This window comes from Sphaeramia orbicularis, chromosome 7 (assembly GCF_902148855.1).
Source record: "Sphaeramia orbicularis chromosome 7, fSphaOr1.1, whole genome shotgun sequence".
Classification (NCBI taxonomy): Eukaryota; Metazoa; Chordata; class Actinopteri; order Kurtiformes; family Apogonidae; genus Sphaeramia; species Sphaeramia orbicularis.
Window position 1 is genome coordinate 34,247,812 of NC_043963.1, and position 22,046 is coordinate 34,269,857.

The 22,046-nt window shown below is 36.1% G+C and overlaps 2 protein-coding genes and 2 non-coding genes across 4 annotated transcripts; 3 read left to right on the forward strand and 1 right to left on the reverse strand.

Moving 5' to 3' along the window:
* Positions 1-89: 89 nt before the first annotated feature.
* trnah-gug (transfer RNA histidin (anticodon GUG)) lies at positions 90-161 on the forward strand. Its single transcript has one exon. It is a non-coding gene; the product is annotated as a tRNA-His (tRNA).
* Positions 162-991: 830 nt separating this feature from the next.
* Positions 992-2,907, forward strand: ebp (EBP cholestenol delta-isomerase). The gene is made up of 5 exons (XM_030137894.1): positions 992-1,131; positions 1,466-1,778; positions 1,867-1,903; positions 1,986-2,116; positions 2,335-2,907. Exons 2-5 carry the CDS (start codon positions 1,466-1,468, stop codon positions 2,553-2,555), a joined length of 702 nt encoding a protein of 233 aa, XP_029993754.1. The 5' UTR covers positions 992-1,131; the 3' UTR covers positions 2,556-2,907.
* Positions 2,908-4,212: 1,305 nt separating this feature from the next.
* Positions 4,213-4,285, forward strand: trnaf-gaa (transfer RNA phenylalanine (anticodon GAA)). The gene has a single exon. It is a non-coding gene; the product is annotated as a tRNA-Phe (tRNA).
* Positions 4,286-4,407: 122 nt separating this feature from the next.
* Positions 4,408-7,626, reverse strand: fkbpl (FKBP prolyl isomerase like). The gene is made up of 4 exons (XM_030137723.1): positions 7,514-7,626; positions 7,101-7,256; positions 5,965-6,263; positions 4,408-5,505 (listed from the first exon to the last, which is right to left on the reverse strand). Exons 2-4 carry the CDS (start codon positions 7,252-7,254, stop codon positions 4,816-4,818), a joined length of 1,143 nt encoding a protein of 380 aa, XP_029993583.1. The 5' UTR covers positions 7,255-7,256; positions 7,514-7,626; the 3' UTR covers positions 4,408-4,815.
* Positions 7,627-22,046: the final 14,420 nt, after the last annotated feature.

Consider the following 22,046-nt stretch of genomic DNA (forward strand, 5'->3'; position numbering starts at 1 on the left):
ACATCCTCATTCACCAGAATGTGAGTATCAGCCCCGCACTGCTTCATAAACGCCGGTGAAACCTTCAACAGCATGTCTCCCAGTAGCTCGCCGTGATCGTATAGTGGTTAGTACTCTGCGTTGTGGCCGCAGCAACCCCGGTTCGAATCCGGGTCACGGCAGGGATAACGTCCCTGACACGGCTTGGGAGTTCTTTTTTTCCTCTGGAAATATGGCATTACATTTAAAATAAGAATCATGGGTATCTGAATAACATGCACCTGATTTATGTATAGAAAAACAACAAATAAACTTACAGATTTAGCTTCCTTTTCTGCAAAATACAGCTTACAGATATCATGCTTACCTCCTCAGAGCAATTGAAACTTCATTCATTCATTCATTCATTCATTCATTCATTCGGTAGTTACTTTGCAACTCTCGTCCCTGGTTGAGCTTTTTACAGTTTAAACACTAATGATGTAAAAACAGCATAAACAATAGGATAAACAAACAAAATAAAGGTCTATTCAAAAATAATGATAATACAAATACATTTCAGAAGTGGGTTTTTCCATCTGTTATCAGTTTTATGTTATATTTCAATTCGGTTATTACTGCTACCAAACCTAGAGTTGTTACAGTTTTACTAACTTTTGCACTCCTGTGCTTTTACGACCATATTCTGTGACATAAGGCATACTTTGTAAATTTTAGTTTTCTTTTCTTTATCTGTTAAAGCGAAATATAGCGAGAACATTTCATTAATCACTGACTGAAACCGTCATCTTTATAAATTGCCTCACCTTTCACCACTATGTACGGGGTTGGTTTATAAATTGGAAGACGAAAAGGGGTGATATTTTCTAAGAAGAAGCAGCTCTCATTGGTGGATGTGGATCATGTTCCGAGCTCAACAGCCAATCAACGAGCTGGTAGATCACATGTGCTCTGCTTACTGTAGTCTGATTGGTTACTGTATAACCAAATGTAACCGCCCCCTAAGCACAGAGTTCCGTGTTTTGGCTACCTGGATCCATTCACTGCTTGAACTGTAGTATAGTTGGTTTGGACCCTTTCATCTTTCAGTTTAATTGATATTATTTTGTTTTTGATTCCGTGCAGCTGAACACCTATAGGATATCTGTACTGGTAAGGACAAACACACACTTATTGTGCATTATATTTGCACCCTACAGCTGAAGTCCTGCACTAAGTAATCTGAGCCTCCAATTGCTTTTTAAATCAGTTTGTGATGTATATTCTGGACTTTTGACTTATTAAAAATATAGTGCATTTAGTCAGTGGTGGAAGAAGTATTCAGCTCCTTGCTGAAGTGCTAATATCACAATGAAAATATTGTACTGCAAAAAAAAGTGGCTCAAGTTTGCATTTAAGTGCAACAGTGTGTAAAAGTACAGAGCAGGTCATGGATACTGTATTGATTATGTAACAGTAAATAAAGATGACTGTCTTTTTCAAACAGATGATGGATGCTCCTTCAGAAACTGGAGTTGTTCATCCCTACTGGCCACGGGATCTCTTGATTCCCAGCTACGTGGCCAATGACCGATCCATGTCCGAGATCCTGGCGTTCCTGTTTTCTGTATCTGGGGTCTTTCTACTTATTACCTGGGTGATAACCGGTCAGAAAGGAGACTATGGCAGTTTTGGGATTTGGAGACGCCTGGCTGTGTGCTGGTTTGCTGTTTGTGGTTTCATCCATGGGGTCATTGAGGGTTGGTTCTGTCTGTTTTATCATATTATTCCAGGAGACCAGAGCTTCCTCTCACAGCTGTGTGAGTACAAACAACAAAAACATCTATTATCTATCTATATAACAGTAATCCATATTAGATCTACATGATTCATATTTGTCTCTTGCAGGGAAAGAGTACTCTAAAGGAGACAGTCGTTATGTGATGTGAGTTCATTTTGCATTCTCTCAAATAGGAGAAAATCAGAAAATCAGTGGTTAATTTAACTCTGATGTTTTCCCCATGTAGAGCGGATAACTTCACTGTCTGTATGGAGACTGTGACTGCATGTCTGTGGGGACCGTTCAGCTTTTGGGCTGTGTTTGCTTTCTTAACGAACAAGCCCTACAGATATGTACTGCAGCTTATCATTTCCTTAGGTAAGAGGTGTGACCAAATCCATCATAAATGCAAAATGATTGTAGAATGTAACAGTGCTTTTGTTCTTTTTAGGTATCCTCTAGCTGATTATGAAAATGATGTGCAGAATCCAAAACATTTCTTAAACCTGTATACTTTTAGTTTAAGTGTATCTGTTTGGTATACTTTTTCTGAATCACTGAACCATTGTTCATGTTGTTATATCGTCTCATTCCAGGTCAGCTGTATGGAGCAGTGCTTTACTTCTTCACAGAGCATCGTGATGGTTACGCTCACAGCGAGTTGGGACACCCCATTTACTTCTGGTTCTACTTTGTGTTCTTGAATGTGCTGTGGATCGTCATACCACTGATGCTCATTGTGGACGCATGGAGACAACTCTCAGCAGCTCAAACTGTCACAGATCAAAAAAGATCACAAAAAACTAAAGGACATTGACACGAAGGTGGTAAAATATGACTGTGGAACTGTTGCGCATTTAATAAAAGGGTGTACGAGGGAAAGACAGTACACTCTACTGTTGAACACTGAAACATTCATATGTATGATTTTTCTAACTGTACCTGTTGCATTATGGCCTTACTTGTCAGCAATGTACATCACCAAGTAAAACTTTACATCTGTCAATACATTTTTAAAATCTTTTTCTGACTTTGTGAAACATTAAAGAGGACAAAAAGACACCATTGCTGTTTTCTCTGTATATATTCTATAATAGAACTACAGTCAGGCAGGTGGATTGAAACAAAGTACTTTATATGAATTCTGTATTAAAAATACATTTGAGGTACTTTGAGTATTTCCATTTTTTGCCTCTTTATACCTCTACTCCACTATGCCTTAGATTCTTAAATTTACAGCTGTGTTGAAGTCGTTGGCCAGGTAAAGTTGTAATGACCACACATGCATTTCTCAGTCTTTGTATTAAGATACAATGTGGATATATGCGAAGTATGTACAGAATTTTAAAAGTGTTAAGTGAAAAAAAAACTTCTATAAACCAAAAAGTATAGTATTTAGTGTGGCCTCCCTTTGCACTTAACATTTCTTTAATGCTTTATACCACATTTCATTCAACACATCAGATGTTTCTAATTGTTTGTGCTTCTTCTTGTCATGGGGTCAGGGGTCACACTAAATAGTGACTCCAGTGTTTAGAACCTAATTATTTTAGTTTTTTGTCTTATAAGGCTGTGCACATATTCACTGTATTTTCTTGTTGTATCTGAAGAAAAGAGAATGAGATATAAATATGTATGTTCATTTTAACCATGCAAAAACAACCAACCTAGAACTGGCCTAAGACTTGCAGCTACTGGAAATGCTAATCTCACTATATCTGTCAGGTTTAGTTACTTGTTTGAATCAGAATTTTTCCACACACATTTTGTCCAGTGGTAACTACAAATTAGTTGATTTTGAGTATTTGCAAATATCTTAAGGATTTTTTTGAGCTGAGAAAATTCATTTTCAGTAAATTTATTCATTTTTTGCCAAAATAATCTTGATCAAAAATTATTAGAGAAAAACTTTGAAGAGATGTGTGATGCTGCCAAGACATGATTATTTCATATGATATGAAACATTGCTGTAGACTAAACTAGTCACCCTAAAACATCCAGAAAAGAAAATTGAATCAAAAATATCATATTTAATAGCAAAACACTGATTTAGGTCACTTACCACACAAGCACAATTTGACAATAACACTTCACTGATCTACAACTAAAATGCCTCCAGAAAAAAAAACCCAAAAAAACATACCAGTTGGCTGTAGTTTCCGAGATACAGTCTGAAAAATCACTGAAAATCAGGTTAGAAAATACACATATAATTGATATCTGGCACATAAGGGAGGAATAATAAAGTATATATTATGCAGTAATGTTAGAAGGATAAAAGTACTTGTGAAACAAATAGAAGATGGTAAATTAGTGTTTCCATGCTACACAAAACTGAAACACCACTTTATATCACTGCTGTTTTCTTTATATATCTGTTATTATTGTTGTCTGTACATTTCCACAGACTTGGTACCACTTACTGATCCGGACACATGCTAGCTTTTCATGGTAATATTTCTGTATTCTTACATGCCGAAATAGCTCAGTTGGGAGAGCGTTAGACTGAAGATCTAAAGGTCCCTGGTTCGATCCCGGGTTTCGGCATTTTGCTTCCGTGTATGCGGAAGGGGATCTAAATGAGCCACCAGCTGTACAGGTTAGACATGTAAAGGGCGCCACCATGTGGCCAACCACAAAAACATACATGAACAGGCTGATCTCAGCACGAGTTTACACATAGATTTAATCTTTTCAATATATTTATGTTCAGGAAATTTACACCAAAATCATCATGTAATAAAAGAAACATGCAGCTTCATCTCAATGCCTTTTGTGAGACCAGGAGCACTTCCTATATATGTATATTTTTATACTGGTTGACGTCGTAGCCCTTTGCCCCACCTTTGCTCATTGGTAGCTGGGATAGGCTCAGGCACTCACAAGGACTCGGCAGTTCATAAAATGATGGATGAATGGTTGATGTAGTCTTCAGTAAAAAAAAAAAAAAAAAAAAAAAAAAAGAGTAGTTTAATGCACATTGGTGTAAGAGCAAACCAAAAAAATAAATAAATCACATTAACATTTGTGTTTTGAGGTCAGTGTGTGACATTAATTTTTTGTTCAAAATTCTGTCCTCAGCTGAACATTTTGCTGAGTCTCAGTCCCAGTTCTGCATTTGTCTCCTTCTCCTTATTCGCCACATCTTTTAGAGCCTTCAGAGCAGCAGATGAATCTGGTTGTAGCTCCAGAAGTTTCCTAAAGGCCTTCCTAGCTTCCTCCAGGTCATTCATCATCTGGCATGCTTGTCCCAGCCGGTACCAGGCTTTAGCCCCCCCAGGCTCCAACTGTGTGGCCTTAGCAGCGCTGGCCCTGGCACACTGTGGTTGGTTTAGTTTGAGTTGGCACAACGAAAGGTTTGAATGGAGCTCAGCTTTGATGGTTTTGTACTTACTAGCAGAGAGAACTGGACAGTCTGTGGCCTGCTGTTCTGTTGTCTCACAGGGATTTGTGTCTCTTTGCTCGTCCTCTTCTTGCACTTGCCCTTTTTTGTCCAATTCCCTGACATGACCATCAAGAGTGATGAGGAGTTTGAGAGCCCGGCTGTAGCTGTCTGCAGCTCCCCACACATCTCCACTCCTGAATCTCTCACCACCCTTCTCCTTGTGAGATTTCACCCACTCCAGTTTCTCTGCAGGAGACATTTCCCAGGACTCCTTGCCTGGTGTAAATGTTTGGAGTTCCACTGTGGCACATAAAGACAGGTTTGCATCTGCAGTCTCACCTGAAGAGACATTTGAACCATTTTCCACTGGAGAAAGATGTATCTAAAAAGCAAAAATGAAAAAAAATTATACTTTTTTTTATACCACTACTACTATCTACTACTACTACTACTAATATTTACAGCTACGACTAAAGGGTTAGTTCATCTGGGTTATATAGGGTATGTATCCAGGGACAGTGTGTACAAAACCACAGGTACAGTTAATGCAGTCAGGAAACCTCCAATTTGAAGATGCAGAAAGAAGTACTGCCATGAATGCTAAACAATCTGCTAATATTAACCTAATATTCTGACCACTTTACTTTGCATCCATGGGGAACGAAGCCTTCATATCTTGCTTTGACAAACCACCATTATCATCATTACAGTCTGTATAGTGTAACTGATTAGAAACAAACTAATCAGTCAAGGAAGTGTTCGACCTCATATCTCATACAAACCTACTCTAAAAATTCCAAACTAACCCTTTCATATGAACATGTATCCTCCTCAGTCTTACCTCACATTTCTCTCCAGCTTTCATCCCCTCCAGACAGGCCTCTGTGACATCACACTGACCCTCTCCTAGTCTCAGTATTGTCCAGTCACCCAGTGGAACCTGCAGCACAGAGTCCCGACACCGTGGGAATGGTGTGGCCATGTCATCTCTAATCTCAGGGGTTGATTGGGCAGGTTTGTCTGACGGCTGCTCATTTCCTTTACCAGATACTGATGACTGTTCTTTATCTGTGGCTGCTTTGAGCTGCACTCGGACTTGACATAGTGAACCCAGCCTCGGACAGGGATGCGATGGGCATGCTGGATGAGATGAGACACTGTGTGAGCAACATTTCATGACTGAAGTATTCAGATCATTTACTCAAGTATAAATACAACAATGTAAAATGTAATGCATTCAAAAAAAAAAAAAAAATGCAGGTAAAGTATTAAGGTATAAGTACAGGTTCAGTTCCTCTGACTGATATATAATTCTATGTGAAATAATTACATTATTCAGACTGAAACATAAATAAAGGGTTTTGTTACTGTTATAGAAGCTGGAGGTGGTATTTTTTAAAATATCCTGCTTCATCTACAGCAGGGGTGTCAAACTCCGGTCCTCGAGGGCCAGAATCCTGCATGTTTTAGATATTTCCCTCTTCCAGCACGCCTGGTTCAATTAATGATCAGCTCATCATCATGCTCTGCATAAGCCTGATAATGATATAATGGCTCCCAGGTGTGATGGAAGAGGGAAATATCTAAAACATGCAGGATACTGGCCCTCAAGGACTGGAGTTTGACACCTGTGATCTACAGGGACGTCAGATAATTGTGAGTGCTCATCAGATGACACACTGCTTGACACAAAGGTCAGAAACTACTATTGTATTTTAATCATGTGTTTTGCATTTGTGTGTTGGACTTTAAAATTACTAAAATTATTATCAATTATGTAGAAAATTAATCTTATAAATAACTGTAATAGAGTAAAAAGTAATATGTTGGCTCTGACATGTAGCAGAATGGACGTAAGTCAGCAGAAAATAGTGTATCTATGCCAAAAATGGTTTGGTTATTAGTTGCTCACTGATGAGCAATAACTACAAGTATAAATCAGAAGGACAGACACTGAACATGTCATGGAGTACATACATGTATCACATAAAGAAGAGCACATCTGCTGTCTGTTCTTCTTTGTTGGCTTCTTCTGGACCTTCCAGGGCCCTCTGGGACACACTGACACCCAGGAGGTGACATGTACAGTATCAGAATCATCACTACCATGCGAGGTTTTTACAGGATCCATGACTGTGATGGGAAGAGATGTAATCATACAAGAAATTATTAACATTACCCGCACAAAATTAGGCAGTTTCGTGACTTTAACTGCAGTAAATAAACAGACCACAGTACAATAACAGGCCTACATTACAGATTATAACAGCAGTTAAATAAACTGCCTTCAATGCGAGGTGGAAGCATTAAGCTAGTTTGACATTAAAACCAGTTTAATTAAAACTGTACGTGACCCGAGGCGACGCATTCGTTAAAGCTCTTTATCTTACCTCTTATAAATGTGTTATTAAGTTATCCACAGAGCGAAAACTAATAAACAACCAGCTAGTTCACGAGGAAGATACTTTATTATGGTCGTCTTCTTCTTCGCGGCTGTTTTCTTCTTCGTCTGTAGGTGTGTACACGGTGAGTACAAGCTTTACGCTGCAATACCGCCACCTACTGGACAAGAGTGTGGCCACACACTGTTACTACACTGATATCGTCAATTTCACTTGAGTTTTGCTTTTCTGAAAAATGTTGAAAAAGATTTTTGAATATAACTCTGGCCAGTGTAAAAGAGTACAATTGAATACTGTGAATTTTCATTTATTTATTTTTTATATGTACATTCATAGTTTTTTCTTTTTTTTAATCTTGTTTGCAGCATGTGTATGGAAGTAAATATGTCCCATCAGATTTTGAATTATAAAAGCTATTGAATTTCTAGTGCTGCACTGAAATTAAGTATCGGAATTTTTTTTTTTTTTTGCACTGAAATTAAGTATCTGAATTTTTATTTATTTTTTTTTTTTTGCACTGAAATTAAGTATCTGAAATTTTTTTTGCACTGACATTAACCCTTTCATGCATGAATTATGACAACCTTAATCAAGATTTTTTTTGGAGTGTTTTTAGTCCTCTTTAGGCATGAAAAAAAAAGCAATAGATTTTTTATGAATCTATTTAATCACAGAGTTACAAAAATGTTCACTCAGCTGGACACCATGCGTTTAATTTTAGAAGCAAAGAAACATGTATTTACTGATATACTACATGAAAACTATGGAATAAAAACATTTTTAATGCTGCTAATCTGATGTGTTCTCACATTTTAACATACCTGCATGGAGATAATATGCAAAAAAAACAAACAACTTTTTGTTTAGAAAAAAAACAAAAAAACAAAACTGTTTATTTCAGTCTAGTAACAATTCGCAATTTTTTCCATTCAAACATGTTACTGCAGATCAGGTTTATCTACAGTAAAGTTACAGTAATGGTATGAATTGCAGCATATGGGATGATACACAAAACAACAAATCCATAAATATTCAAGAAAACACCTTTGATCAGCTGTCCACTGTAGTGACCACTATGCATGAAAGGGTTAAGTATCTGAATTTTTTTTTTTTTGCACTGACATTACGTATCTGAATTTTTTTTTTTGTCTCTGAATTCAATTATGTTCATAAATTTAGAATTAAAAAAATTTAGATAAAAAAAAAAATTCAGATGCAAAAAATTCAAAAGCAAAAAATTCAGATGCAAAAAATTCAGATCATACATCCGCGCTGACCATCTTCCTGCATCAGTTTCACATGACCAACCCAACGTAACTTGATTGGCTGGCTGTCGGTTCGACTTGAGATAGAATCAATTGCTTAGTGTCCCGGATGTGTGATCTGAATTTTTTGCATCTGAATTTTTTGCACCTGAATTTTTTTTTTTTTATTCTAAATTTATGAACAGAGTTGAATTCAGAGACAAAATAAATAAATAAATAAATAAATAAATAAAAATCAGATACTTAATTTCAGTGCAAAAAAATTCAGCTTTTATAATTCAAAATCTGATGAGACAGATTTATTTCCACACATGTGTATTTTTTTCTATTTTACTATTGGCTGCGGTATGAAAATACATTTCATTGTGCATTCTAGGTTTAACTATGCATGTGACAAATACAACCTATCTTCTCCTATGCAGTGGACCATATTGCTTTGTAGATAAACACTTACATGGCATATATAAATAATGCAAGTGTGATATGGATCTTTTTTAAGCATCCACTAAATTGGTCATTACCTGGCAGGATGAAACTTCAACTTTCCATATCTCTGTGTCTCTCTTCATTAGGATACAGTTATTCATTTATTAATTCATTTGGGGGTCTACCTTGGCTAATTCATCTCAATTACTGAAATAAAAGTTCTGTACTCTTGACATCTCTACCTGAACTGTATTAAATTCACAAGAGAAATAAGTAAAACAACAATGTCAGTGGAACATTCATGTAACATGTAAACATGCAAACATTCTGATCACTTTTTATGAATGAACTTTCCATTAAAGGATGAGAATGAGTTAAATATTTTGAGTGACTTGTGACATTTTGCAGGTGAGTTATGACATAAAATTCTTACTTATTAATATCACATTTATTCATTAAGTTTAGTCTCTCTCCTCCAGGTTCTTCTTCACTGTCTTCTGTTTCCTTTTCCTCTTTGTGTTTATTATCATCCAGAAATCTTAAACTATATGTACATTTTCTCTGTTAATAGTTGTATCCTTCCATCATTTCAAAACAAAGCCTTTTTTTAATTTAACCACCTCATGTTGGTGATTGACAGACACCAGCAGATGGAGACAAAGACCTAAATGATTATGACATACAAGTAATAGTGGAAAGTAATGTAAAATTCAAAACGCTTTAAGAAGAAAAAAATATAAAACTGTCTCAGAGGATGATACTTTAACCCATAAAGACCCAGTGATACTTTTATGTCAATCTTAAATCAATTTTTCTCTCTATTTAACCTTTCTTAAGTGATTTATGACCATTAATTATAATATTATCCTCTGTGTTTTGCATTTTTTCCCATAAAAATTAGGTATTTTCCTGTATTTAATTCACTGATCATGCAGATGTTCATAAAAGCTCAGATTAAAGTTGGGGGTTATTATATCAGAAACAGAGAAAACTGAAGAAAAAGTCACTTTTGAAGTCAAAAGTGACTTTTTCAGCAAAGATATCACTAACTGAATGTAAAAACAAGTATCTACATTCACTGTTATTGATCCAACTCCATGGCTTTTACTAGTGAATCAGTGTTGTAGAAGGTGACTGTGTTTCCGCGGTAACTATGGAGCCTCTGAATGTCCAAATGGGTTAAATCTGATGACCATGAAAAGTATTTTACAACAATTCTTTACATGTATTAATAGGTTTAGTGGTTCAGAAGATATTAAACCTTTTACATGAGTAGATGGTTTTGGTTGCCAGTGGCTGTTTGGGTTGGCTGCTCATGTAAAGTAAACATGGATATTGATTTGGCATGATGTTAAAAAAAAAAAAAGAAAAAGTGAGTCTCTTTCGATGGTATAAAATAGATTTGGTGTAAAGTTACACCTCAACACTACAGGGTGGGGAAGCAAAATTTCCAATGAACATTTAGTTGTTTTTTCTCAGCAGGCACTACGTCAATTGTTTTGAAACCAAACATATATTGATGTCATAATCATACCTAACACTATTATCCATACCTTTTCAGAAACTTTTGCCCATATGAGTAATCAGGAAAGCAAACGTCAAAGAGTGTGTGATTTGCTGAATGCACTCGTCACACCAAAGGAGATTTCAAAAATAGTTGGAGTGTCCATAAAGACTGTTTATAATGGAAAGAAGAGAATGACTATGAGCAAAACTATTACAACAAAGTCTGGAAGATACTATTAAAGAAGAATGGGAGAAGTTGTCACCCGAATATTTGAGGAACACTTGCACAAGTTTCAGGAAGCGTGTGAAGGCAGTTATTGAGAAAGAAGGAGGACACATAGAATAAAAACATTTTCTATTATGTCAATTTTCTTGTGGCAAATAAATTCTCATGACTTTCAATAAACTAATTGGTCATACACTGTCTTTCAATCCCTGCCTCAAAATATAGTAAATTTTGCTTCCCCACCCTGTAGACGTCCAGGGAGCACAGACTGCCACCAAGGTAAACAGTACACTTCTCGTCTTGTTTCATATTATTATGGAAGTATAAACAAAACAACAATGACAAGTTATGACATAAGGTTTCCTGCTTTGTATCAGCTCGAAAAATTAGCAAAGGTCGGGTGTAAACACATCACGCCCTTGGGGTCCAGACCAGAGGATGCTCTGTTTCAATAAAGTCCCATCAGAGGAGCAAATTATAGCACCACCTGATATAATCTAGCATTAACTAAATGATCATTAAATCAGCAGGTGGCAGATTTAGTTGTTGTAACAGGTGAGGCTTATTTATAGCAGCTCTACCAAAGGTCCCTGGTTGCTCACTTGCGTACAGGAATCCTTTCCTTGGCCTTAGAAACTGGGAGATTTACCCAAATCCCAGAAGAGAACAGACTTCGTGGACTGTGTGATTTGGGGGAAGTGGAAAATGAATCACATTTTCTTTTGTATTGTCCTCTATATCAGGGGTGTCAAACTCATTTTAGTTCAGGGGCCATATTCAGCTAAATTTGATTTCCAGTGGGCTGGACCAGAAAAATAATAGCATAACAACCTATAAATAATGACAACTCAAATTTTTTGTCTTTGTTTTAGTGTAAAAAAAAAAAAAAAAAAAAAAATGTAAGAAAATTTAGTACAATTTTAACAATATTATTCCTCAACTTATCATTTCTACATGTGCATTATGGATCAGATCTACAAAGACACTAAACACTGAGGAACAGGCTGAAGAATTGTTAAAATTGTGCTGAATTTTCTTTAGACATTTCAGGTTGTTCATATTTGTTCAGTTTATTCACATTTTATTGTTACAGGATAGCTTGTAATTGTAAATATTTTCATAATTTAATATTATTTTTTGCACTAAAACAAAGGAAAAAAATTAAGTTGTTAATTCTAGATTTTTTTTTTTTGGCTTAATTCAAGATTTGTTTTTACTTAACTGAAGATTTTTTTATTTTTTTTTGGCTTAATTGAAGATTTTTTGCTAAATTTGAGATTTTTTTTGGCTTAATTGAAGATTTTTTTTTTTTTTTTTTTTTTTGCTTAATTGAAGATCTTTTTTACTTAATTGAACTTTTTTTTTTTTTTTTACTTAATTGAAGATTTTTTCGGCTTAATTCAAGATTTTTTTTTAACTTAATTTTCAGTCAGTGTCAGTTCCCAAATGCATTTTTCTCCATATTTAACCTTCTTTTAGTGATTTATCACCATTTATTGTAATAGTAGCTTCTGTATATTGTGTTTTGTTTTTGGTTTTTTTGAGTGAATATGAGGTATTTTCCTATATTTAATTTACTGATCATGTAGATGTTCATTAAAACTCAGATTAAAATTGAGGATTATTATATCAGAAACAGAGAAAACTGAAGGAAAAGGGACTTTTTCAGTAAAATATATCATTAATTGAAAATAAACCAAGTGTCTCCATCCACTCAAACTCCATGGATTTTACCGGTGAATCAATGTTGTAGAAGATGACGATGTTTCCACGTCCAAATGGGTCATATCTGATGACCATGAAAAGATGACAAACTATATTTTACACCAATTATTTACTTGTATTGATAGGATTAGTGGATCAACAGGTATGAAACATTTACATCAATAAATGGTGTTGGTCGATGGTGGATGTTTAGTCTTTGTGGCTTAAACAGACTATATGGAGATGAAACTCAGATGGTAGAGCAGGTTGTCCAATAACCGAAGGGTTGGCGGTTCAAATCCTGCTCTGTCCATGTGCTGTTGTGTCATTGGGCAAGACCCTCCTGGCCTCCAGTGTTGCTACTCACACTGGCGTATGAATGCATATGAATGTTTGGTGGTGGTGGTCAGAGGGGCCATGAGCACAGAGTGGCAGCCACCCTTCTGTCAGTCTGCCCCAGGGCAGCTGTGGATACAGATGTAGTTTACCACCAAAAGAGTGTGAATGTGAGAGTGAATAAATAATGGATCCACTGTAAGTGCTTTGAGTATGAGTTCATAGAAAAGTGCTATATAAATCTAATCCATTATTATTATAACTCGACAAATCCTCCAAGAGCAAGTCCAAGGTGACTGGTGGGAGGAAAAACTTCTATTACAGAAGGAAAAAACCTCAGACAGAACCAAGATCTGGGTAGGTGGCCATCTGCCTCGACCGACTGGAGTGGAAGTGGAAAGAGGAGAGAGAAAAGAACAGCGAAGAGAAAACAAAACAAACAACATAGACACTGAATGACACAAGCTAACACTGGGCAAACAGCTGCAGAATGAGACACAGAGAAAAAAGAAGAGGAGGAGAGAGGATAGAGAGGGAAAAGCACAAACTACAAGAGAGGGAAGACACAAAGGTAGTGACAAATACTGGTGACGTGTATGATATAAATGAGAGGAGAGGTGTTCCATGGACAGCAGTGGAGGAAGTACTGAAGCATAGTACTTAAGTAAAAGTACAAATATCCTGCACAATATATACTCAGGTAAAAGTCAAAGTACATGAACACTACATGAACAAACTTAAGTAAAAGTACTAAGCATTTCCTTTTAAATTTGCTTTAAAGTATCTCTCCAGCACGGGGGTCGCCATCATCAAAACTTCACACCTTGGTTGTGGAACGAGAGATGTTCCTTTTACATAGTGTTCTGGAATCATGATTCCACTTTTATCATGGCTCTGTTACTACCTCCAGAGGTGTTAAAGGTGGGACCAAATGATCCCACCATTTCATTTACACAGACGTCATTCCGGAATAAAGGCGAAATATTCCCGTAACAGAAGTCCTGTGTGAAAGGGGCTACTGTCTCTTCCTGCACCGAACGCGCACCAAATGTAATGACACTATTGCCATTTTATTGTGTCTCAAAGGTTTGGTTTTACTTGTCCTTTCAACAAGATTGACTTCACATCTGCATTTTCCGCACAAATTGAAGCAGGGGTTCAGCTACCAAACAAGTGTCACTGGAGCATCACTGCCATCACTGGAGCTAATAGAGCCACCTGATGCAATGGCAAACAACGCCACAACAGCATCAGTAGGATAACTATTTTGAGGAAATTGTGTTCATAAAATGTAACAAGTAACGGCATAAATTGTAGAAATGTAGTGGAGTAGAAAGTACAGATAATTGCTGCAAAATGTAACAAAGTAAAATCAAAAGTATGCATAATTATTTTTACTTAAGTAAAGTACAGATACATGAAAATTTATTTGTACTTTCGTTACTAATTTTTCATCAAATCTGTAAAACCGAAGTCATAGCTTAAGTATCACCAAGCCATAAGTCTTTCCGTGATTGCGCACCTGAATCTTTTCCCTCACGGTGACCTACCGGCTCTGTTTGTAAACAAATGGATTATTTATGGTAGAGTACACTTCGAAACTGTTCACAGTGAGGGAAGAGATTCAGGTGTGTAATCACGGAAAGACTTATGGATCTGTGATACTTAGGCTATGACTCGGGTTAAACAGATTGGATGAAAAATTGGTAACGAAAGTCAAACGCAGAAGACTCTACATCACCATAACTTTAATTATGATTACACTTGACAATGATACACAAGGAATTTGGCTTCTTGATTGTGTGACATTGACAGTGAAATAGGCCGAGCTTGCTGTCTTGTCTTTTTTTGTGAAGAAAATTACCTAAATCTCCTTATGAAGACTCTATTCTATGGGCTATAGAGCATTATGATGATGTATGATGTAGATATTTGAGTCAGTTTATGGGCATTTTAATGGACAATTACAAAAAAATACACACACACACACACACACACACACACACAAAAAAAAACCTCAATATATACCAAGTGTTCTAAAAATGTTGTCCATCACTGCAGCATCAGTGGTGAAACGGACAACTTTGGATTTGTCTCCTTTTAGTTAAATCATGTTTTAGGTGACTGTTATACCATTCTGGAGTCTCTGTTGGTCTGCAGCTCCAAGTAAGTGAAATCAATTCCACCTACTATCCTCTTTTTATGAATTGACTCCAAAATTTCAGGAGCTCTTCCTCGGTCCATGCCATACCTTTCTACTGAGGCAGAGCTGTAGATTTTGAGGAGTCCTGTTGATGGACAGACAAACAAGAGCGATCACAAAGCCTCACTGACAGAGAAACATCTATATGTAAACAAAAGATTGTGTTAAAAGTTGTACACAATTAACAAAGGGTCATAAAAGACATCCAGAAAATGGCATTCTGACTCACTACATCTTTGACATACTCATAGATACGCAGTTTAGATCTGTCTGTGTAGTGACCTTTGACCCGTACCACTCATGTTTAATGCCTGTGTGTTAATCCGTCCTGTCAGTGTGAGTTAGGGCTCTATCTTTGAACACTAGAAACCATTAGAGCCTCTATCAGACGAATACCACAGTGGGTGATGTGTGCACGTAACAGAGACACAACCAGAGACACAGACCGAGAGGAAGAAGGTCGTCTTAGATGTAATCTGTCCTCTTACAGGGGCCTGTTTCACTCTTGATGAGGATGAGATAACATAATAAACTCTGTGCACTAATAAGAATGAGATGAGGGGAATCACATATCAGCTAAAATTTGCTTAGAGGTCTTATTTATGTCTTTGTGCATAAGAAATCAATATAAGTGAATCCCCAAAGGAACTTTGTGTTGGTAAATGCAAGTTATGCAAATTTACAGGATTTCACTTCTGTTGCAACATGTTGATGGTCATATGAACTATGTTTTCAGCTCAAAAATGTCCAATTTCATCACAATTAATGCTATATTTTCATGTCACTAATGGCCAAATTCTATTTGAACTGAATTTACCTGAAAAAAAAAAATTCTATTCTTTTAGATTCCCTAATTTTTCTTACCAGATTCTATCCTACATATCACATGTTTTATTTTTACAGGTTGCAATATGGAGTATGGTGCTGATCCATCCTGCTTATGTTACGCCAATACATACATTAAGAATGTCACGTCACTTTTTAAATCAACAGTTTTCTAATAATAAGCATTTTTACAAAGAAATAACAATTCTATATTGTTATTTACTCTTTAGTATGCTGATAAACTATACAATAAATAATTCTGATACTAGATTTGCACAGGGATCATTAGTGTAAACGGTGACATGGCTGCCGAGCATCAGTATGATGGGATCTGTAACAACCATGTCACATCCGTCCACTGCCACATTTTGTGTTTTTGTGTCAGCTGTTATTGTTTCAGATCCACAATACTAACATTTATGAATAAGAGGATAATTAGCAATAGTAAGTATATAAGTTTATTACTAATAAAGTACTGGTACAGACCAGATCATCATGGGTAATGTCACGTCCGTCCACCAGCAAAAGTTTTCACATACACGTACTATTCAAAATCCAATATTTCTGAAAATATAGCTTCCACTGTCAAATAATATCAGTAGTCTGTGCACAAATGTATTAGCATTATTTCAACACAGTTCTATGCATTTCTTACAACTTTTTTTTTTTGACAAAAATGGGCACTCATTTGACCCCCTAAGTAAATTTTAGCCGATACGCTGTTTTAGCATAAACACACAGACGTAAATATCATTAATTCACCACATTACGGTGATATTTAAAGATTATTCAAGATCTGGTTGAACTGAGGCTATTTTTGGTGTATAATACATGTAGGAGAATCTATTAATTTCACAGATTAAAATGTTGATTCTGATTATTGATTTATTTGAAGCTCATGTGTGGTATGATATGGATGACACTTGAGTTGGACTGGTGTAAAGTATGTGCACATCTAAACTGTTTAATAACTTCTAAATCACCTATTCTATTAATATATGCAAGTAATTCAGGTAGAATGCAGTTTTTCAGCTTTTCATGGTCATCACCCATGACCCATTTGGACATTCAGAGGCTCCGTAGTGAACATGGAAACACTGTCACCTTTTATAACACTGATTTACCAGTAAAACCCACGGAGTTTGACAAATGACAGTTATTGTAGTTCCCTGTTTTTATGTTCAATAAATGATATATTTTGCTTTAAAAGTAACTTTTTCTTCAGTTGTCTCTGTTTTGATAAAATGACCTTTGAATTTTCTCTGAGCTTTTAAGAACAGCTACATAATCAGTAAATTAAATACAGAAAAAAATCTGATTTTACTGAAAAATAAAAAAAAAACCCTGAAGATTGCAATGTCATAAAAAAGTTGACTTTTTAAAAATTTTATTTGTATTTTTATTTCGAATATCAAAAAAACAAAAAACTACAAGAAAAAATGTAGAAAAGAGAAAGAAAAAAAAAATTGACAAGGAGCAGGATGATTAATGGCCTCTACTGTGATAAGTGTTGTTGTGTTTAAGTCCAGGCTGAAAACAGCTCTATTCAACTGTGCATATAACAACTGAAAGGGTTCCATTTGCATTCTTCTCTTTTACTTTGTTTTAATTGATTATTACTTATGTTTTATTGAATATGTTTTAATTGTAGTTGTGTGTTTTTTATCTGTCTCTTTTCCATTTTTATAAAGCACTGTGAATTGCCCTGTGTATGAATTGTGCTATACAAATCAATCTGCCTTGCCTTGCCTAATCATTTGGTAAAGGTTAAATGCAGAAAAAACAATCACTTGTAACAATGACAGATTAAACCCTCCCACACACAGTTTGAACATGTAAAATGAGTAAAAGTAGTTTGACTGGTCTTGCCAAAATTCAAACACCAGTCTCCCCTCCGGAATTCAATGCTATAACTGAGGACAACCTTATTAAAGTGAACTCTTTGCTTCGGTTCCTAAGGTGGGCACATTAATGAAGTTAAATTGTACTAATTTTATTCGTGTATGATAATTTTTTAAAAAAAATAAAATTTTATGTGATGTGAAGCATTTTTAATGTTAGTTTTGCTTTGCTCCGCCCCCTTCAACCCCCACTGGGGCTCTGACTCTGGACCCTACCATCCTCCTGCGTCCCCCCCGCCTTGCATTTTTTCTGGAGCCGCCTCTGTTTGTAAGTCACCATAAAAATGGGGATGAGATGTTGTTGTTTGTTCTCTGGTAACTCAACTGTATATTGTTTCATTTCTTTCAGGTGCTCTACATAAGGTCTTAACGTAGGTGGATATGGAACCATAAATATGAGAGAAGCCAAACTGTTTTTTTTTTCTTCCTTTTGTTTGGTTGTTTATTAAATCAAAGCCATTGTTTTTGTTTGTTTTGGATTTCTTTTTTATCAATCATAGACCTACACAGAGGGAGCTGTAGATGTGTCAGACTATAGCTTTAAAATTCTACCATACAGATTCAGATTCGAACTCCCAGCGTCAGACTATTGGGATCGTTTTAGGTGGAGTTCTGATGTTCTCCCCATGTCTACAGTACTACAGCTTCCTCCCACCATCCACAGACATGCACCTCAGCAGGTTAATGGATTAATATAAATTCCTCATAAGTGTGAATATGGGAGTCACTGTCTCCTAATAGTAGCTGGGATCGGCCATCTGACCCTCCAGAGGATTAAATGGCTCAGAAAATGAAAGTTGAGTTCAAGTTCATCTTTAAATATTACAATTTTACCCTCATCTTTAACTAATATGGGTTATATGATATTTACCAAGATATTTGCTTATTTAAATACATACTTTCCCAGTAGGGGTCTCTCTTTTACCAGTATTTTCACATAACTTGGACAGGTACAAACTGGAGTTTGTGAATTGTGGTCACAAAGGCAGTGATGTGATTTTATTTCAGTCATTTACAGTTATAAATACAGTTATTACAGTTTTAAAATCTGCATAATTTGTAGGATATTTGCAAACATAATGTAGATTTTATGTCAAACATCAGAATTGTATGTTTGTGGATACTGGTTACTGTAAACTCAAATATAATCATATATGCAAACCTATAAAATTACATTAAATCTGTCTCATATAAGTGAATAAAAGAGGGACTAGTTACATGTCAGTACAATGAAAACAATAAAGTCCTGCCACTGAAAACTTCCACCTTTGTGTGACAGCTGCTGATTTATATTTTTTTGAGTCTTTCTGTGTTGTTGCGTTTCTTTAATGTTTCTTGTTTTCTTCCTGCTTTTTGCTTTTTTATAAGAAAATACATTTTTTCTGTGCATGAAATGTTCACCTCAGGAGTCTATTGTTCCAAAATAGATCCCAGTTTTATTCATGTGCTTACCTCTTATGTGTCTTTTCCAACCTCACAGCCTTATTAGCATTTGAAAAAGTCAAATCACTGCCTCTTGTGTCTAATGAATTTCTGAAAAAAATTAAGATTTACTTATTTTAAGTTTACCATTATGAATAAGTGAAGGGAAAGAAGTAGGAAAGATTCCTAATCCTAATGCTTTTATCTTTGACTATTATTATAATACCCCAGCTGCTGAGTTTATTCACAGTTCCTTCTATTTCATTCTAGCTTCATCTTTTCTTCTTTCTCAATAAGACTCTTTGAAGTCCCAGAATCTTATTTTCTTTAGTCCATCTCCGTCTTTCATCCGTATCATCTCTTCAGCTTCTCCTACCCTATTCTTCCTTTTGGCTCCAACTGACTTCCCAGCTGGCCTCTTGTGAAACATCCCAGTGGGTAAGTTCAGAATCATGCATCCCAGGGCGCACGGACCACTCTACGTTCGCCAAAAGGCGTTGCAAACCTGCTCATAGTTGGATCCAGGCAACAGCTGCAAAGCAAGAATCCAGGAGTGAAGGCTGCGAGTAGAGTAGGATGGATAGATAGATAGATAGATAGATAGATAGATAGATAGATAGATAGATAGATAGAGAGAGAGAGAGAGAGAGAGAGAGAGATAATAAACGTAAAGAGCAACTAAACAGTATGGACTGACTGGGGCAATAAGTTAAAGGAAAGGGGGGTGAGTGAATGAAAGTGAGAAAGGCATAGATAGATAGATAGATAGATAGATAGATAGATAGATAGATAGATAGATAGATAGATAGATAGATAGATAGATAGATAGATAGATAGATAGATAGATAGATAGATAGATAGATAGATAGATAGATAGATAAACACTGAGCTTGTCTAACATTCTGCTTGTGTTTGTGTTTGTTTTTACCTCATGAGAAGTGTGGTCAGCTCAGCCATAATCCCTCTATCACACATTCCCTAACACTCTCAAACATTAACACACATATACACACACACAACCTCCACGACCCTGGCCTGCCAGAGGCTAACTCGTAAACAGATCAGGCCGCACTACAGGCTGTTTATCCTTCACAGTGAGACAGACTGCGGCTCATAGTGTTGTCGATACATACCATATATGTGTGAGTGTGTTGAGCACTTTAACTGGTTTTACTCCCTCGTGGCTGTTTGTTGTTTATATTGAGAAACACTGGAAACAGGCTCAGACTTCACTATGTAAACTCAGTGTGAAAGCAGAAGCTTTATTCTAAGTGGTTCCCACAATGAGATAGATTAGACAAAGCAGATAATGAATAATCATGCCTCATTCATGTCCAGCACACTGCGCTCTTGTACAGAAATAAAAACGTCACATTTCAGCAGGATTATCTCAGACCTCAAACACTATTAAGCTCTTGTTACAAACTAAATAAAACTAGCAGCTATATCAGTTTTGTGACAGCCACAAAAAAAAACTTTGATTTATTGAGGTTTCCAGGTCAAGTGGGGATAATGGCTGATCCTGAGGCTGATTAGAGCCGTTGAGGGAGAATGGCCTATGGAAGGTGAAAGGTGTCACTGTAACACTTATGTAACACTTCCAATATATGGAGAACACTGGCTATTACACATCCCTCTGTCTCTGTGTGAGTATTGCCTTTAAAGCAATCAATAAAACATAGAAACCGTGTTGGTGCATTGCCTTATAATTCAAGTTGAATGCCAGCAGAGTTGCACAAGCGGTGAAATATGACTTTCCTCTTCCATTAGCAGTGATGGAGAAGAGTCTGCCAGGTCAGAGCTATTCATCTACATTATAATGTCATGATGAGATTGCTTCAACTGTGAGGGAAAAAATGTCTTCTAGTTCAACTCCCAAGGTAACAAGACATCATCATATTGCATCCTTCTGAGTGTTACAGGTGTAGAATTACATGCAACAGCGCATGTGCATGTAGAGTTCAATGGGCTTTGTTTTTAACGCTAATATTCAGTGACATTGTAATTCTTGCACAATTTTCTATAGAGTTTATTTGAGTTTATTTAATACTATTCCTATCAATGCAGTATTTCAGGAATGGCTTGATGGGAGTACTTGAGATTTGACGCAAAGGATGAACTGACTAGAATTTAGTAGTGAAAGGCCAAAGGTCAAGGTAACTGCAACCACAGCTCAATATGTTCTTCCCAATTCCCTGTTTTTCACCTTCTCGACTCCTTGATCTTTGACTGTGAGTCAGAAATTGATCTTGACATCCTAAAAGGCATATTGAGGACCAAGGATTGAGGACTGAGGAGGCTGACCACAGGAGCTAAACAGAGATGTAACACATGTCTGGATTATACAAACCATAGTAGGAACAGGACTCTATTCATTCTCAAGTTATATGAGTGATTTAAAATGATCAAATGTGTTTAATCAAAAAAGACATGCTACATCCTTACAGTCTATTGACATATTGCACCGTATCGTTAGCTTCATGGCATAAGTCATATTTTTTTCAGAACGTAGCCAATGAAAATGAAGCAGCAGAGGTAGGAGAGTAAAGTTATGCAGATATCACAATTTGGCTGAAAACATGATTTAGGCAATTATGCTATGAGGCTAATGATATTATAAATCTAACATAAGTGTATCATAAGTTGTTTTTTATTATTATTATTATTATTATTATTATTATTATTATTAGTGATACAGTTAATGAGA

Bases quoted from the DNA above. Each gene is read 5' to 3' on its own strand.
- ebp (XM_030137894.1), top strand. From the start codon at position 1,466: ATGATGGATGCTCCTTCAGAAACTGGAGTTGTTCATCCCTACTGGCCA. The intron at 1,779-1,866 runs GTGAGTACAAAC...TGTCTCTTGCAG, and splicing joins GAGCTTCCTCTCACAGCTGT to GGAAAGAGTACTCTAAAGGA. The intron at 2,117-2,334 runs GTAAGAGGTGTG...GTCTCATTCCAG, and splicing joins GCAGCTTATCATTTCCTTAG to GTCAGCTGTATGGAGCAGTG.
- fkbpl (XM_030137723.1), bottom strand. From the start codon at position 7,254: ATGGATCCTGTAAAAACCTCGCATGGTAGTGATGATTCTGATACTGTA. The intron at 6,264-7,100 runs GTATGTACTCCA...CATCTCATCCAG, and splicing joins CTCTTCTTTATGTGATACAT to CATGCCCATCGCATCCCTGT. The intron at 5,506-5,964 runs GTAAGACTGAGG...TTTGCTTTTTAG, and splicing joins AAGCTGGAGAGAAATGTGAG to ATACATCTTTCTCCAGTGGA.